The sequence below is a fragment of the Doryrhamphus excisus genome, chromosome 13 (genome assembly GCF_030265055.1).
Source record: "Doryrhamphus excisus isolate RoL2022-K1 chromosome 13, RoL_Dexc_1.0, whole genome shotgun sequence".
NCBI classification, from domain to species: Eukaryota; Metazoa; Chordata; class Actinopteri; order Syngnathiformes; family Syngnathidae; genus Doryrhamphus; species Doryrhamphus excisus.
Genome location: NC_080478.1, coordinates 6,220,621 through 6,239,831, shown reverse-complemented (window position 1 = coordinate 6,239,831; position 19,211 = coordinate 6,220,621). Strand labels below are relative to the sequence as shown.

General features: G+C 41.5%; 1 protein-coding gene across 6 annotated transcripts in view; it reads left to right on the top strand.

Annotated features, from left to right (window-relative positions):
* Positions 1-19,211, top strand: part of LOC131140111 (tyrosine-protein kinase fyna) — a 42,924-nt gene that overhangs the window by 7,195 nt on the left and 16,518 nt on the right. For 5 of the 6 annotated variants that reach the window (XM_058090251.1, XM_058090248.1, XM_058090247.1 and 2 more), the window contains one exon: positions 14,235-14,494. In XM_058090251.1, the coding sequence (XP_057946234.1) occupies positions 14,245-14,494 (250 nt within the window). In that variant the 5' untranslated portion in view covers positions 14,235-14,244. Of the gene's footprint in view, positions 1-14,231; positions 14,495-19,211 lie in introns of all 6 variants that reach the window. The other variant, XM_058090249.1, reaches the window with a different exon arrangement.

Below are 19,211 nucleotides of genomic sequence, written 5' to 3'. Positions count from 1 at the left end.
GCTAGATTTTGTAGCTTGTGCAAAATCAGCACTTGGTATTGGATCTAATGGGTGGTGTTTCATTGTGACCACTTCAAATTGTCACAGCAATGTGATTCACTCACCTTTGCCATCATTTGATTTGCTGCCGCTAATAAAATACTTGTTTAGGAGGCACTGCTTCATCACTTTTTGCTGTTTTCCTTCACAAGTTGTTGAAGAATTAGACCATGTTGGCAGGGACGCCATGATGGATGTTTTCCTAGTCAAACCATCGCTGATTGGTTGATCGCGAACAAGAACGGGTGTGGGTAAAACGCAGACTGTGGACTGCAGACCGCGGTCTAAATAAACGATTCTGATTGGTCCATTTCAAGATTTGCAAGGATTGGTTTGCAAATTACCACCGGAATTACGCAGTCCGTGTTTTACCAACACCCAACAAGAACCGCTTTTAAAAAACTCTTGGCAGTATGGCATGCCAAAGTGCACTTGCCCGACGGGAATATCACTGATTGGATTTACTTGCCCCAATTTTGTTTTAACTTGCCCCGGGCCATCGGTACATCGTTATTGTCGAGCCCTGATATCTGAATCTGATTTTTTTCCCCGATCATGAAACTCTCCTCCTGTGTTCATTCCACCACAGGACATATGTCATGTTAAACATAGTATCTGTATCAGTATTGTGTGACATTGGTATCAGAAATATCGGTATATCGGTTATATTCAACTATATACACGTTGACCAAGTCAGGCTAATTGTATGGTTAATTGCACGGTTATTATACAGGAGTTTTTGGATCAGTCATGATATAGACCAGGGGTCGGGAACCTTTTTGGCCATGAGAGAGCCATGAAGGCCAGATATTTTAAAATGTGTATCTGTGAGAGCCATATACATTTTTTTAAACATTGAATGCAATAAAATGTGTGCATTTTTATGTAAGACCAACAGTTTTAGATATAATGGGCTCTAATTACGTAGACCAGGCACACTACCCCACGCCAATGGGGTGTGGCCAGCACACTTTCGTGAGCAGCGCAGTGTCCAATAATAAATCAAATACTTGCTGCCATTAATGCAACTTCTGCTGCTGCATAGTTTTGAACCGTATTCAGTACACGTATTTCATTCTTTTGGCCATCTTCGTCAAAAGGCTTGGTTCTGCAGCTTTAGCTAGGTGACTATTTGACTAAAGGAGGAAAGTTTACATTTACATGTTGACATCTCAATGACCGAGGTAGACTAACGCATTACCCAGTAATAATCAAGTTTTGGTGTTTGACCTGGAAAATATCATCAAGAAAGATGGATATGGTCGGCCGTATTGCAGTAGAAAATAGATGGACGAATTAAAATGCATAAGAAAGTTTTGATTTTTAATATTATTTTTAACAGTCATTTCTGTGATGTTTACTTAAAAATGTTAGCAAACATACATTTTTATTGTGGTAAATGCTTGAGAGCCAGATACAGTCATCAAAAGAGCCCTACCTGGCTCCCGAGCCATAGGTTCCCTACCTCTGATATAGACAGTAACCACTTATGTATTTAGATTTTTCTTTGGCTTTCTTGCATCACTTGTTCAAAAAGAAGAATGGCCTCCATAGATGTTTTATGGAATAAAGATCTCATCTCATCAGTCCCGCTCATATGTTTTGAGTTTTCTTAGATTTTTTCCAATAATGATTTTTTTTGTGAAGAATATGCCAAACTTTAGATTTCGATGGGCAAAGACTAGTTTGAAGTGTCTCACACAAGACTTAAACCAAGCACATCATTAATTCTGGTTGTGTTTGTGCTCAGTGTAATAGCATCAAAGGATAAATAAATTATTTGCGGCTCGTATTTCAAACGAAGAACTTTTCGGGAAGAACGTGTATCTGTAGTTACACAGAACGTCAGACTTCGAAACTGCGTCATGGGCAATGACCTCATTCATTTTTGCTTTTCATTTGGCGTTTTGCATCGTTCGTTTCAAACTAAGAATATTTGAGAAAGAATTTTCACAGAATGCCAGACATTGAACCACGGTCCTGGATTGATACCTCAGTTCAGATAGCATGCATTTATTAATGTCTGCTTTTTCATTGGCTTTTAGTAGCTTTTGTATGACCCTTATTTCAAAGAAAGTATCATTCAGGAAGAATATGCCTCAAAAGGTGCATAAAAGTCAAGGTTTCAGATACGCCACACCTCGGTTTTCCTTACAAAGGATTAACTTTTGCATTTTCTTTGGCTATTTGCAGCATGGCCCCTTATTTATTTTAAACAAAGATCTTTTCAGAAAGAATGTGCCTCATAGTTGAACAGAAGTGAAGACTTTGCAGCCCTCATTGACAAAAGATTAAGGTTTGCTTTTTTTTTGCTTTCTCTGGCCTTTGTGCAACACTTATTTTCAAGCAAAATATACAAGAATATGCCTCAGAAGTTGCACAAAAGTTCAGACCTTCATGCACAATGCCTGCCGTGCCAGACCTCATTTTATCGAATGTCCAAGGATTATATTTTTGCTTTTTCTTTGGTTTTAGCAACAAAAAGAATTGTCTTCAATGACCAGCAGGTGTATTGTAAAAGATGTGGGGTAGCTCTCCACCAGTTTAAATCTGATACATCTATAGTTTCCATGACTGCAGCAAGAAGACTAGATTGAAAAACGTCAAAGCACTACAAGAGCAAAGATCTCAGTCAGACACACAAGTCTTTTCAAACACCAAGTGCTTTATTTAGACCTCTGCCAAGGCCAATGGAAAAAAAGATGAGTTTTTTTTTGTCCCTTTTTTGCTGCGTTCAACAGATTTGTCCCAAAATGAAAAGGCCTCCACGCTTCCACCGAACTGAATGACAGTCAGCCTGCAGGCAGTTATCGTACTGTACATCCACTATATCATAAGACTTGTGTGCATGATTTGCACATTATGCCAATAGCCATGCAAATGTGCCAAAGTAATGAGATTGGCTGCGGTAGTCTGCATTATTCCTCGCAATTAGCGAAATAACTTATTTACATTGCATTATTGTTGTTTTAAGTTTACAGTGTGTTGCACACAATTAGACACACTCTGTGACCCTGATAATTCATGATATTGATCTTCTGCAGCTTTTACGATATACTGTACATGGCTGTGTGTTATGTTGGAGTTCCATGTGCACTCATGCCGAAGTAAAGGCCTTTTTTTTTTCCCGGTGAATTAATTTCCAGTTTATAATGATAAGGAAGTCAGTAGCTTACTACTTCTGTGTATGCGTTGTATATGCCGTCCTGTGCCTTTAATCCAGAACGCAGCAAAGCAGGGTTTTTCTGTGTGCGCTTTCACACATCAGATCATTTAGATCCATTTTCTTATCGTCACGAGGGTCGTCTATCCCAGCTGTCTTCGGGTGGCCAGCCAATCACAGGGCACATATAGACAAACAACCATTCACACTCACATTCATACAAAATGGACAATTTGGAGTGGCCAATTAACCTAGCATGTTTTTAGAATGTGGGAGGAAACCGGAGTACCCGGAGAAAACCCACACATGCACGGAAAGAACAGAGATAGCCGAGGGGGGAAGTCGAACTCGGGTCTCCTAGCTGTGTGGCCTGCACGCTAACCACTCTTGTGAAAGAGATGAAATTATCTGTGGAAAAAGACAAAAGTATTTTATTTGTATTATTTGTATTTACATGGAAACATTCTTTTATTTTTGAGACCAATTTCAGGCTTAAATTTTCTGTCGTCCTGTCAGTTTTGTGTTATAATAATAATAATAATAATAATAATAATAATAATAATAATAATAATAATAATAATAATAATACATTTTATTTGTATAGCGCTTTTCAAAATACTCAAAGACACTTTACAGAACCATGGAGTTGGACAAAAGCAAGCAAACAGAGTAGAAGACACACCAAAATCCAACATTGATTGGTTAATACACAGTTAAAACATGAGTGAAAGCGGGCGGGGCACAGCAGTCGGGTATAAAAAGTTAGACATTAAAAACAGATTTAAAGAGGTGGGTTTTTGGTTGTTTTTTGAAGGTGGGAAGGTCAGGTCAAGCACGGAGTGAATGGGGCAAAGAGTTCCAGAGGGTGGGGGCAGCGATGGAGAAGGCTCTGTCTCCCCAGTTTCGGAGCTTGGTCTTACAGGGGAGTGCCAGGAGGTTGGAGTCTGAGGAGCGAAGGGGGATTGTGTGGATGGAGCAGGTCTGTGAGATATATGTGTGTGTGTGTGGGGGGGGGTCAGATCGTGGAGGGCTTTGTAGGTTATGAGAAGAATTATGTTGTCATTTCTAGGTTGCATATTGACTTCATCAAGATGAGTCAAGGTTTGCATTTTCATACACTAAAATACTGTTTTGGTGTTCTGTGGTGTTCGATACTGTGCAGCAAGCATGTGATGTTTCCTGTGTGTCTGCATAGTGCCTAATGGTAACCGTCCTCCCACTCGTGTCTGCCACGGTGGGTCGGTAGTGCTTGAACCCGACCCCTGCTGCAGCGGACTCATCACGAAAGCATGAATCCCTCAGAGGCCTTAGAAAAGTGTGACGTGTGTTCTTGCTGGCCGAGGCGGTCATGCGATACTTCTCCGCGGAATAGACGCACCCTGCGGCTACAATGCTATCATCTGCTTTTTTATAGTGATGATTACGATGGGGGGGGGGACCCACTGTGTGTCTTTTGTCAAGCAAAATCATGTCGCAAAGCTTCTTCTTGACATGTTTACGCACACAGTGGGCTCAGGCGTGTAATTGAAACAATAGTCACCCTTTGGATCTGAAAGCCTCAGAGAAATGAATTGTCTCCGTCAATGACTTTTTATGATATTAACGAGCTGGAAATGTGCGAAGTGCACTGCCTGTTGCTGTCACTGGAGCTCAACTCGATAAATCTGTTAATCCCTTTAAAGGAAACTGTCCAAAGACGCCTTGCTGCTCGTCTACGCGACTCATTCAGTTGCAGTCACATGCCCACACAGACGTGATTCATATGCAAATGTTTACAAAGTGAACACGCGGCCAAAATCGAGGCGGCGCTGAACGTACAAGCGGGAAGAGCTGCATTGGAGTCGGCGCCTGCAGAATGGATTTGGATCCATTAAAAGCTTTGGGTGGTCCCCACCAGCTTTTATTTCAAGAGCAGGATGATTTTTATTATCCTCCATTGGCGGCATTATGATGGGAGATCCCCCCCCTCACTCATTCCGATCCTTCTGGAGTTAAGAGCAGAGCTATTTTAAGGCTATACTGGTACTATATTACAATCAGGCTTCAAGGATTGTACGAGTCTTGTGCAGTCCACTCACATCGATGACAAGAAGGGTGTATCGGCATGCACCAATGCTAAATGGGTACAAGGTCTGTTTTTTTATGCCACATCGCCCGCCGTGGCCTGGTAAGGTGCGTCAATGTCGGATTTTAGGCTCACGCACTCCTCAGAAAATAATTTGCATCCCCATTTTTTTCCTACGGGCTTGCCTGCTGTTTACGGGTTTGAACATTTGTGCAGGCCACATGCGTCTTTTGTGATTTTCCCAATTTTTGCACATAGACAGCAAGTACATTGGGTTGTTACCCGCCCTTTAACTTGGATGTGGCATGCAAGTTTAGCGTTTTCATAGTTTTTCATTGTTTTTTTTTTTTTTTTTTTTGGTATGAAGGTCGTTTCACCATCAAGTACTGGACATTTACTGGGTGGCAGGAAAATGGCAGGAAATACAACACCCACCCACCTGAATCCATTGTGAGGCATGTTTTTCTAGCATCCATCCATCCATTTTTTATGCCTCTTATTCTCTTTAGGGCCTCATTAGGGGGTATGCTGGAGCCTATCCCAGCTGACTCTGGGCGAGAGGCGGGGCACACCCTTGACTGGTCGCCAGCCAATCACAGGGCACATATAGACAAATCAAATCAACTTTATTTGTAGAGCACTTTTCCTGCAAAGACATGCAACACAAAGTGCTTTACAGAATTAAAAACAATTACCACAATTAAAAGGAAAAACAATTACAAAGAAAGCCCCTCCCACCCTCCATACTAGACACACACACACACACACAATCACACACAGGAGGGAGACATGTCATGGCACTGAGGATCAAGGAAACGCCTCCACACTGGGAGGAGCCGCAGGCCGTGCCATCGGGGGACCAGCACCCGGGCCCCCCGACTCCGACAGAGGGGCGGACCCCCACAAACCATTCACACTCACATTCATACCTATGGACAATTTGGAGTCACCAATTAACCTAGCATGTTTTTGGAATGTGGGAGGAAACCGGAGTACCCGGAGGAAACCCACGCATGCACGGGGAGAACATGCAAACTCCACACAGAGATCCCCGAGCAGGGAATCGAACCCAGGCCTTCCCGATCTCCTGACAGTGTGGCCAACAGGCTAACCACTCACCCACAAAATATATCATTTCTTAATATTGAATCCTACTTCACGGGAATGTACTTATTCACCACCATAAGGGAGGGATGGCTGTACATCATTTTTGATCCACGTGAATGTTGTTTAGAAAAGAAATAGTTTCACCTCCAGCAACGATCTGGATGTCACATTATTCAGTAGTAACACTTCTACACAGGAAGCTAAATAGCTAGTCAACAAGAGCTGTGGTTTCTCTTGTTTTGCCAGAATGGTAAGTCACATGTGCAGCCACTGGGAAAGAGCTTTAACTGCATCAAGACGCCTTCGGAAGGGTCGGCGTATTGACTGCTAGCATAATTAAACCTTTCCTCTTCTACCCCAGAACCACTGCACGTTAAAGAGTGACAGTGTGTCACAATGTGCACGTTTACTGTATACTTCAACTTTTCTGACAAATACACCGCAAGGTGGCGCTGTTGTTGAACACCAAAGTTTTGACCAAAAGTCAGATAGACTTGAACTCATCTCAGTGTGCTCTAGTGTGCCTTGAGAAATTGTCAGGTGTGCCGTGAGGAATTATCCAATATCACCTTTTATAATTAACATTTATTAATCATCATTTGCAAATATTATGTCAATATCCACGTATACGTGGACCCAAATATTCCAATTGCATTTGGTTTATTTGCTCAAACGGAAAGAATTTAACCTTTGTATACACCTCATTCTGAAAGAATAGTGCCAATCCGAATGAATATATAATGGGATTAACAGGGGTGGAATATTCCTTTCCCCAATCCGATTGAGGTATCTTGTACCCTCTCAAACGGAAAGTTGTCTGGGTGCGTTTTTCTTCTTCTGTTGTTTATTGGCGGTTGGAAAGCAGCTTTCGTGTGCATTCGCGCCATCTGTGGAACAGAATCTAAACCCTTCTATACGCCATAGGTCCAGTTCATAAGTCCATAAGTCAAAAGAAAATATATATCTATATAAAACATGTACCGAGTTGAATTATAAAATATTATCAAGATTGAATTTGATCCAGTTTTAAAAATGGAGGCCAGCAATCGGCACTGGACTAAGCAAAGTTTGTTTTTGATCCAAACTAAATTTCAAGACTGGACAAACGAAAAACTGGCAATACGGAGTTATTCCAACAAGTGGAAGAACAACTCGAGGAAGTCCGTATCACGTGATGTTGGCGTTTACGTTTTACTGGGCATGCCCCATTGACTATTCTGGTTGATTATAGCGACGCATGTAGACAAGAGATTGGAATATTCCTTTCCATGTAGACCATTGTTTCCGGAAAAGTCATTCGGAAAGAGAAAAACTCGTCATGTAAACATGGCTACTGTCGAGTGTCTGTGGTGTAAAGACTGGCAGAGCAATGTAATATTGGTCCGTGTGGCAACACCTAGCTTGTTCCTCCTATAGACTTAGTGATGTTTTCCAATGTAAAAAAAGGTGCCGTGCCTCAAAAAAGGTTGAAAAACACTGCTCTACGAAACATGCTCTGTTGCTGTGAAGTCAAGTCCAATCACCAAATTTGGTACACAACTTTTTTTTCTGGACTGCAAGCACGTGTGTGTACAATTTCAACAAAAACGACATTGCAGTGGTACCTAATTCATTGGCCATAAGTCATTGATGTCTAATGATTATGCAAGCTTTTGGATTTAGAACACAGCATTTCTTCCCAAGCATTTTGATGAACAGTACAATGTCCTCAAAATGACACCAACTTCCTATTTCTTCACATTTATCTTTTGGTGTAAAAATACTATATGCCAGTGAATTTCAACCTTTTTTGAGCCACGGCACGTTTTTTACATTGGAAAAATCTTGTGGCACACCACTAACCAAAAATATTACAAAATGTCACCACGATCTCATACGTGCATCAATAAGTCTATCGGAGGAACAAAGTAGGTGTTGCCACACGGACCAATATTACATTGCTATGCCAGTCTTTACACCACAGACACTCCACAGTAGCCATGTTTACATGACCACTTTTTCTCTTTCCAAATGACCTTTCGGGAAACAATGGTATCCATAGAAAGGAATATTCCAATCTCTTGTCTACATGCGCCGTGAAAATCAAACAGAATAGTCAATAGGGCATGCCCAGTAAAACGTAAACATCAACATCACGTGATACCGGCTTCCCCAAGTTATTCTTTCACTTGTTGGAATAATAATCCGTATTGCCAGTTTTTCGTCTGTCCAGTCTTGAAATTTAGTTTGAATCAAAAACAAACTTTGCTTAGCAGTCCAATGCCGATTGCTGGCCTCCATTTTTAAAACTGAAGAACGTCTGGATCTGCGTGTTACGTCATATCTGAGCATGCGCTGAAAGAACGCACCCGGGATAAATTTAAACAGGAAAAGATCACATTCAATCTTGCTAATATTTTATAATTAAACTCAGGACATGTTTTATATAGATATATATTTTCTTTTTTAATAAAACTGGACTTGTGAATATATAGTAATATACGTATAGAAGGGTTCAGATTCTGTTTCACAGATGGCGGTAATGCACACGAAAGTTGCTTGCCAACCGCCAATAAACAACAGAAGAAGAAAAACACCACGAAGAAGAAGGCACCCTGACAACTTTCCGTTTGAGCGAGTACAAGATACCTCAATCGGATTGGTTAAAGGAATATTCCATCCCTGTTTGAGCAAATAAACCAAAGTGAATTGGAATATTTGGGTCCATGTATACTATTGACATAATGGCTATTGACATAATATTTGCAAATGATTAATAAATGTTAACAATAAAAAGTGATATTGGATAATCCCTCACGGCACACCTGACGGTTTCTCAAGGTACACCAGTGTGCCGCGGCACAGTGGTTGAAAATCACTGCTATATGCGACCTGATCTCACTTATTGATAAATATTTAGTGCTCCTAGGTGTGCTTGGAAGACCTGCATACTTTTTGTGCTTGTTGAAAATGTTTCGGTGTTTTTAGATGGCTTGTTGTGGTATTTAAAGAAAATACAAATGTCAAGGAAGATTACATGATGCGGTCTGCGTTCATGATTAGTCTGTTATCAGCTTTGGTAATGCTCCCGTTGCTAGCTGATTCATATTTGGAGTTTTCAGAGTAGATCTGAGCCAATTTGAGGTCATCCATCATATGTTAGACCAAAACCATTATGACATGTTTTTCTCCTTTTATTTCTGGCATATGGTCATGAAGTTCAGGATCTTGCGTGTGTTATGACTTCCAGTACATTGTGAAATGTAGCCAACTTTGTTGTGTTGTTACCCCGTCCCCAGGGGCTGTTCATGGAGCCAAGCCATGGAGGCGTTGGGGCTGTTTTCACTTGTAAATGCTAAACGGGGCAGAAGGAATTCAGTCACACACTGTGTTGCTTAGCTTGTAACTCTTCGGCCCCAGTGCCATCCAGGACATGCCAGGGATTGTAGCTCATTGAGGAAGGGGGCGGGCTTGGTGGGAACATAAGCGGTGGGCAGTTTTTGCCACAAATGAGTTTAAAAACAAGAATTAATGTGAAACAAGAATTAACAATTAACATTAAGAATTAAATTAAGAATTAACAAGAATTCTGTTAAAAAAAAAAAGAAAAGAAGCAGGCTTTGCTACACATCTTAAAATGAAGCTCTGCCAACTATGTCAGTTGCAGATGTCGGAGCTGTAATTGATCACTGCTTTTCTTCAGCTAATCTGGTTAAAGCTACAGTACACAAAACGTTGTGTTCAAATAGCGCTAACTAAAAGCACTTTTCAAATGACTAAATTCCTGCTAGATTTTTTTCTAATACACAAATGTAGGACATCTGAGACATATTAAAATTTTGGGGGGACTTTTAAGCATTGGTTGTTCATGTTGGCATCCCTCCATCCTCAGCAACTGGAACCAATTAGCCACGGTCCAAGTCCATGGGCTACTAATGTTGATGAAAGACAACTGTGCTGTCAGCAGAGCCATTTGCATCATCCTCATAGGTGGGCGAGTTTGATGTACCTTAGGTTAAATGGGTATTTTAAGGAGGTTCTATTTAATTGGCCAAAAAAACAGATTGCCTTGCTCATTACGCTCATTATAGGATGATGGGTTTAGCGAGGTCGTACTCCTCTCGCAAGGCAACTGGTGGATATGGTTGGGGGCGTGTCTGCTAGTGGAGAAAAAAAAACCCAAATTATAGTACATGCCGTACTTGTAAATGCTGTGGCGGGGTGTAAAATCTTTCAGGGCGTGCGGACAGGCTGCTCAGAAAATAAAGCTAGATGAATGCCTGTGAAGATTCTCATTCATCCAGCATTCTCCCAACTCCCAACTGAATACCAAGACTTGGTCTTCGGCCAAATCTGGTTCTTGGAGTGCAACACGAGTGTCACGTAGGTTTTTTTTTCAGGTACTTACGTCTGGTCTGACCTATAAATGTAGTTAGAGTGAGCCCTGAAAGAAGTTTGGCATGGCTCAAAATGCCCGGTTTCAAAAGGCGTGGTCAAACTGTTCCTTTGTGATGTCACAGAGGCCGGACTTCCTTATATGGTTCATAGTTAGGAACCACTTGTGACCAATCACAGTGGAGTCGGCATGCCCGGATGCGGGTCGTGGGTGGAATAAATTAAAATTAGCTGCTCTATAGGAGACCACAACTCAATACCAAGACCTGGTCTTCGGCCAAATCTGGTTCTTGGAGTGCAACACGAGTGTCACGTAGGTTTTTTTTCCCAGGTACGTACGTCTGGTCTGACCTATACATGTAGTTAGAGTGAGCCCTGAAAGACATTTGCGATGGCTCAAAACGCCTGGTTTCAAAGGGCGTGGTCAAACTGTTCCTTTGTGATGTCACAGAGGCTGGACTTCCTTATATGGTTCATAGTTCATGTTGTTTTAGAACAGTGATTTTCAACCACTGTGCCGCGGCACACTGGTGTACCTCGATAAACCGTCAGGTGTGCCGTGAGGAATTATCCAATATCACTTTTTATAGTTAACATTGATTAATCATCATTTGCAAATATTATGTCAATAGCCATGAAAATATGGACCCAAATATTCCAATTGCATTTGGTATATTTGCTCAAACGGAAAGAATTGAACAGGGATGGAATATTCCTTTCCCCAATCCGATTGAGGTATCTTGTACCCGCTCAAACGGAAATTTGTCAGGGTGCGTTCTTCTTCGTGGTGTTTTTCTTCTTCTGTTGGCGGTTGGCAAGCATTCGCGCCATCTGTGAAACAGAATCTAAACCCTTCTATACTTTATTCACAAGTCCAGTTTTATTAAAAAAGAAAAAATATATCGATATAAAACATGTCCTGAGTTTAATTATAAAATATTAGCAAGATTGAATGTGATCTTTTCCTGTTTAAATTTATCCCGGGTGCGTTCTTTCAGCACATGCTCAGATATGACGTAACACGCAGCTCCAGATGTTCTTCACTTTTAAAAATGGAGGCCAGCAATCGGCATTGAACTGCTATGCAAAGTTTGTTTTTGATTCAAACTAAATTTCAAGACTGGACAGACGAAAAACTGGCAATACGGATTATTATTCCAACAAGTGAAAGAATAACTCGAGGAAGCCGGTATCACGTGATGTTGATGGTTGCGTTTTACTGGGCAATTTTCACGACGCATGTAGACAAGAGATTGGAATATTCCTTTCTATGGATACCATTGTTTCCCGAAAGGTCATTTGGAAAGAGAAAAAGTGGTGATGTAAAAACGTGGCTACTGTGGAGTGTCTGTGGTGTAAAGACTGGCAGAGCAATGTAATATTGGTCCGTGTGGCAACACCTACCTTGTTCCTCCTATAGACTTTTTGATGCATGTGTGAGGTCGTGGTGACATTTTGTAACATTTTTGGTTAGTGGTGTGCCACAAGATTTTTCCAATGTAAAAAACGTGCCGTGGCTCAAAAAAGGTTGAAAAACACTGTTTTAGAAAACGTTTCGCCCCAAGTCTGAGCAGGCTTCATCAGGTCATGCTCAAAGACTAGATAGGACAGCTCTGGTCTGAGAGCCTGGTGGATGATTCAATCTATTTATGCTCTAAAGGCGGAGGCAGGTCTCGAGTGGGGCCTCAAAGATGGTCGTTTGGGTGGTAATTCAGATGTAATAATGATCATGGAGTCATTTTATTTGTTAGCGGCTAAATGAGTCTTTTCGGGAGGCATGAAAGGACAGCATTGTATATGGGAGAAAGGTGGTGTCGTCATCATTTACAGCAGGATCTTGACCACCACTGCTGTCGTCTCCGATATTAAAGTGTATTTGAATCGTCTGTGATGTACCCTCCTACGACCCAGAACAAAGTGAAGCTCCAAAATGTGCTGCTCATCGCTGGCAGACGTGTTGCCACCAGCAGCCAGCCGTGAGCTCCCGTGGTAGCGGCACTTCAAACTCATTAAACCCATCGACTTTGCATAGAAACACACTCACAAGTGTTGCTCATATGGAAGTTACAGATATCCGCCAACTTCCTGGTGGAAAATAGTAACTACATAAGACATCTTTGTTTAATTCAGCAATGTTGCTTGTTGCAATTTGGCCACTTTGAGGCTTAAAGGGTTCATTGCGTTAAGTGGATTGACGCATTGACCAGGACTCACCTTTCATCTGAACGTTGTCACTGTGGTCAAGACATACTAAAAGATAAGAATTAGAAAATAATACAATATCATATGAAAACAGAATTATGCATGCACAAATGTTGTCAAACCATGTCAACAAACTGTCACAATCGGGCTTCACCTCCTCGTGACAGCTCGTTTATTTCCTTTTTTGAGTGTAGTTTTCCCTTCCTGCACCTATTTTGTGTTGCCTATTTAGTTCAGGTGCGCGCTCCCTTTGTTGTCGGTTCATTGTCTTTGGTTGAGTTTGCCATACTAGTGCATTGTTCTACTGCATAGTGATAATAAATATATTTTTACCTGCATTTGGGTCCTAATCTCTGCATCCTGGGGTCGAATCGAGAAACTCACAAGCCGGACCGTGACACAAACTACTCGAGGTTCCTTTATTATCCTGTATGATCGCCATTCTCCTTATGTGTCTGGCATAAATAAATGTGCAAACAGTGACTAGTTTTGGTTTCAGTCACGGTGACAACCTCTTATGTGAATGTGCCAGTCCGATGGCCGTTGACATAATGGGGTTCCACTGTCAGAGTGATGAAGCTGCGCTCTGTGTGTGTGTGTGTGTGTGTGTGTGTGTGTGTGTGTGTGTGTGTGTGTGTGTGTGTGTGTGCAGACCAGCAAAAAAAGCATTCATTCATTCATTCAGAGGCGGGGTACACCCTAGACTGGTGGCCAGCCAATCACAGGGCACATATAGACAAACAACCATTCACACTCACATTCATACCTATGGACAATTTGGAGTCACCAATTAACCTAGCATGTTTTTGGAATGTGGGAGGAAACCGGAGTACCGGGAGAAAACCCACGCATGCACGGAGAGAACATGCAAACTCCACACAGAGATGGCCCAGGGTGAAGGGAGGGTGGAATTGAACCCTGGTCTCATAGCTATGAGGTCTGCACGCTAACCACTCGATTTGTGTAAATGTATAATTCTTCAATCTGCCGTTACATGTCATTGGAGCATGATGTTATTGCTGGATGGTGCGTTTGTGATCACACTGGCGACAGCTGAGTCCCACCACATTATGTTCTACTGTATAATTAGTTGTGCAGCTTAAAGTATGGTGTTTAATTTCAGACTAATTGAAAGATTGTTCTGAAGACTCGCTCGTAGCCTCGAAGGAAGTGCTGAAATAATGGAACATTGAATCATAATTTCCCCACATGGCTTCTGAGCTATTATTTCACCCCCCCCGCTCTTAATTCCAATCTGTGTCTCCTCCTCCTGTGTCCCAGCAGAACCTAGAGAATGGGCTGCGTCCAATGTAAGGATAAAGAAGCAGCTAAACTCACCGACGAGCGCGACGCCGGCCTCTCGCACAACTCGGGCTACCGCTATGGCTCCGACCCCACGCCGCAACACTACCCCCCCAGCTTCGGGGTCACCACCATTCCCAATTACAACAACTTCCACAGCACCGCCACACAGGGGGTCACCGTCTTCGGAGGGGTGCACTCGTCCTCGCAGTCGGGCACGCTGCGTTCCCGAGGAGGAACAGGTGAGACTTTTACTGATTTTATAAAAATGACAGCCAGAGGGGCTTTGGCTCATCCTGTTTTGGATGGAAAGCTGTTTTAATTTAGTTTCATGCAAGTTTTAATACCATCTGCATATGTCATTGGTTTATTGCTACAATTAAAAAAGCTTGTGGAAATATGTTTAGAGACCACAAGTCTGCCTTGAACACCACAATGTTGAAATAACACATTACAGGTTAGTGGTGTAGCTTAGAAGAAATGTCAGTACAGTATATTTCAGTGCATATTATGCAATATATATGCAATATATGTATCATAAAACTCAAACCAAAAATGTAAACATGGACACCTGCAGGGTCATTTCATTACAGTAAATCCTTACCAGCTCCAATATGTAGTTTGTAATGCTGTGGAACACCAGAGCATCACAAATATCAAGTCAAGACAACCAAGAAAAGTATTCGTAAGTTTTATACTAAATAATTTGTATTTTGTATTTTTATATTTTTATATTTTATATATATGTTCTCATGGCATTCAATCGACCGCAATTGCAGGCTTCATCAGTGAACATGCTCATCTTTAAATATGAACTAGACTAGAGCTGTCCTATCTAGTCTGACTGGTGTGTCCCACCGAGTCTTTGAGCATGAAATGATAAAGCCTGCTCGGATGAGAGGCAAAACGTCTTCTAAGACTACCTGAACAGTCCAGTTGTGAATGCCTGGAGAATACAGTGTAGTAAGCGTCTGTACCCTTAAATTGAAGCCTTTTTTTCCACAGTTATTTCCGTTCACGTTGTAAGCTGCATGTTACTATATTCTCCGTCAATAAATCAACATCAGGCCTCCACTTGAATAAACACCATGCCTCATTCGAGAGACTCTGGAAATAAGTGCCTCTCCTCTCAAATAAACATCACCTTTTTCACACTTAATTTCCATTCTCATTGTAACCCATAAATAACTATAGTATATTCTATCCACCAATATACAGACGTCTGGCCTCCGTTTTAATAAACACCATGCCTCAATTAATGGACAGTGCATCTCCCTCAAATACACAGAATTTTTTCTCAGTTTGTTTCTAAGCTGCACGTAACTATATTCTCCATCAACCAATGAACAGACATCAGGCCTCAACTTGAATAAACACCAGGCCTCAATCAAGAGACTCGGGAAATAAGTGCATCTCCTCTCAAATAGACACCACCCTTTTCACACTTAATTTCAATTCTCACTGTAACCCACAAATAACTATAGTATATTCTGTCCACCAATATACAGAGGCCGGACCTCCGCTTTAATAAACACCATGCCTCAATTAATGGACAGACTCAGGAAGTGGCTCTCCCTCAAATAGACACAGAATTTTTTTCTCAGTTTGTTTCCAAGCTGCATGTAACTATATTTTCCATCAACCAATGAACAGACATCAGGCCTCAACTTGAATAAACACCATGTCTCAATCAAGAGACTCAGGAAATAAGTGCCTCTCCTCTCAAATAGACACCACCCTTTTCACACTTAATTTCCATTCTCGTTGTAACCCACAAATAACTATAGTATATTCTGTCCACCAATATACAGAGGTCAGGCCTCAGGAAATAAGTGCTCTCTCCTCAAATAGACACCTCCTTTTTCTCAGTTCATTTCTGTTCCTGTTGTCACCTGCATGTAACTATATTTTCCATCTACTAATGATTAGACATCAGACCCCCATTTGAGTAAACACCATGCCTCCATCGAAAGACTCAGAAAATGTGTGCTCTCCCCTCAAATAAACAGCTATTTTTTTGTCTCAGTTCATTTCCATTCCCATTGTCACCAGCATGTAACTTGTATTCTGCGCCAACCAATGATTAGACAGCAGGTCTCCACTTGAGTAAACACCATGCTTCAATCGAGAGACTCAGGAAATAAGTGCTCTCCCCTCAACGACACGCCTCATTTTTTCTCTGTCTATTTCCATTCCCGTTGTCACCTGCATGTAACTATATTCTTTGCCAACCAATGATTAGACATCAGGCCTTCACTTTAGTAAATGCCATGCCTCAATCGAGAGACTCAGGAAATAAGTGCTCTTCCCTCAAATAAACGCCAAATTTTTGTCTCAGTTCATTTCCATTCCCAATGTCACCTGCATGTAACTATATTTTTCGCCAACCAATGAATAGACATCAGGCCTCCACTTGAGTAAAATCCATGCCTCAAATACCGTAATCAAAAGACTCAGGGAATAAGTGCTTCTGCCCAGATACCTCCTTTTTTCTCAGTTCATTTACATTCCCATTGTTAAGTGCACAGTGTCGACCAATAATAATAAAATAAACACCATCATTTAACAAGAGCCAGGGAATATACGCCTTTCCCCTCAAATAGAAGCCATATTTGTTCTCAGTTCATTTCCAATCCCATTGTAACCTTCAAGTAACCATTTTCTTAGTTGACCAAAAAAAGGCATCAAGCCTCCACCTGAACACCATGCCTCAATTAATGAGAGACCCAGGAAGTAAGCACCTCTTTTCAAATTGACAATTTCCTTATCTTGCAGTTCATTTCCGTTCCGACTTTGACCCAGAGGTAACTATTGTAAATCAGTAAACCAAAATCCGAAATTGACGCCTCCTTCAAATAAATCCCCCATATCCAGTTGAGTTGACTTGAATATTTTGAAATGGCTAGAATATGTATCTGAAAGTATTTGACAAGTGCTTGAAAATGCAAAGCTTATATTTTGAATGCGCCAGAAAACTGCTGCAGGATTCAAACCCAAGTCTGCAAACCAAAATCGCGGCCTCTCGTTACTATTTATACCCACTCACCACTTCCTAAAGGCCAAGCAGCCTCTCTGGCAGAAGACCGTATAGCAAAAACTGTTGACTTTACTAAAGTGAAATAAAATATGGTCTGTCAGCAAGCCCTACTTCTAGCGCCACATTGTAGCAACATTTTCAGCGCCTCGTGGAAGAACTTGTGCCCTACTTTTTGCCTTTTATACTACCAATGATCTCAAATGAGCCCCATCACGTCAGAGACATTTTGTTGTTCCCATTATGGGCCCACTCCTGTCTTGCCCCGATACATTCATCAAGCCTGGCGGAAGATGCGGAAGATGGATGTCCACTAGCTGCAGAGTTAATGGAAAACAGGGTGACCCAAATGATTGCTGGAGCTTCACGAGGCACATCTAAGGACCACGATGGGAAGAAACAGACGCATAGGCTCTCTCATTTAATATCTTAAATATATGTACTGCTGCATAAATTCTCATCCATTCTCGCTTTGATGTCAACCGCAGCCTTTTTTTTTCTTTCTGCGACTACTTCTGTGGAGTCAGCATCATATATATGAAGGGATAACCGCAAGATGATGTGAGAAGTATGCAAACTTGGCCTTGGTTTGAACACAAACAACATCTCAGCAAGGGTGTTTGTGCTCCTGCACTACGGCATGGCGCACATCTCAGACAATCAAATTGTATTTGACACTTCCAGGCTTATTAGCAGACGCCTGGGCTGCTCTGGATCAGTGAAGATAAATGAGATTTGCCTCTTTAATCTGGACCTCATGTCACAAAACACTGATAGTATGCTCCGTGCCGGAGACCAGTGTTGCAGAACGAGGAAACCATCACATTGACTGAAGTTTTTAAGCCAGTGTGGATGAAATCTAGGTAAGGTGATAAACGTAGGCTCTGGGTTTTTGTCTCCATTAACTCCGCCAGTCCCTGCATATCTGTGATGCCCAGCAGCTTTGCATTAAGTCTTAAGACTTAATCTTAAGACTGCTCGCCTTTTGCCTGCCCCTGCTGCTTCTGAGCTCCACAGAGCTGCGGGCTGTTATCATGCAGCTCCATCACAACAAACAGTGTGGAATGGTATGGTTTATTTGTTTTTCCCAGTGCTAACGGGTCTTATTATTGCATTGTGTCTGCTATATTAGGTAATATCAGTACAAAGATGACTATAGGGGTGTTATTTTATATTTACAGTGCTCTAATAATGTTAAATGTTTTTAGAAGGTCATAAACAAACAGGTTTTCTATGCTGGAATTACAAAAATATTCCATTAAGTTTATTTCCGACAAGTTTGTGCTGTCAAATTAATTTCATGTTTACAATAAATCATTAACGTGTAAAAAAAAAAATCAAAAATCAATCATCAGCTGAGTGCAGGGGGAACTGCTTCAATTGCTAAGCAAGTCAACACTGGTTGTGCTATAAGTGATGGTGATTGCAACCAGATGATGGAAAATAATTCCATAAAAGATGTTGTTGAATATGTTAAATTAATGCGTTGTTCATCCTCAAAGTGAATTACAGCAAAGCAGATTAACACTGTAAAAAAAAAACACAAAACACAATATGTACATAGTGGTTCTCCCCGTGCATGTGTGGGTTTCCTCCCACATTCCAAAAACATGCTAGGTTAATTGGCCACTCCAAATTGTCCATAGGTATGAATGTGAGTGTGAATGGTTGTTTGTCTATATGTGCCCTGTGATTGGCTGGCGACCAGTCCAGGGTGCACCCCGCCTCTCGCCCAAAGACAGCTGGGATAGGCTCCAGCACCCCTGCGACCCTCATGAGGATAAACGGTAGAAAATGGCTAAAAAGAAACATTAGTAAAGATCACAGGCAGAACATAGTTAGTGAAATAAGCCAGCAAATGAGATGAAAAGGAGAAAGCGTAGGAGGCAGTGACATTTCGTAACAAATGCTGCATGTGTTTGGCA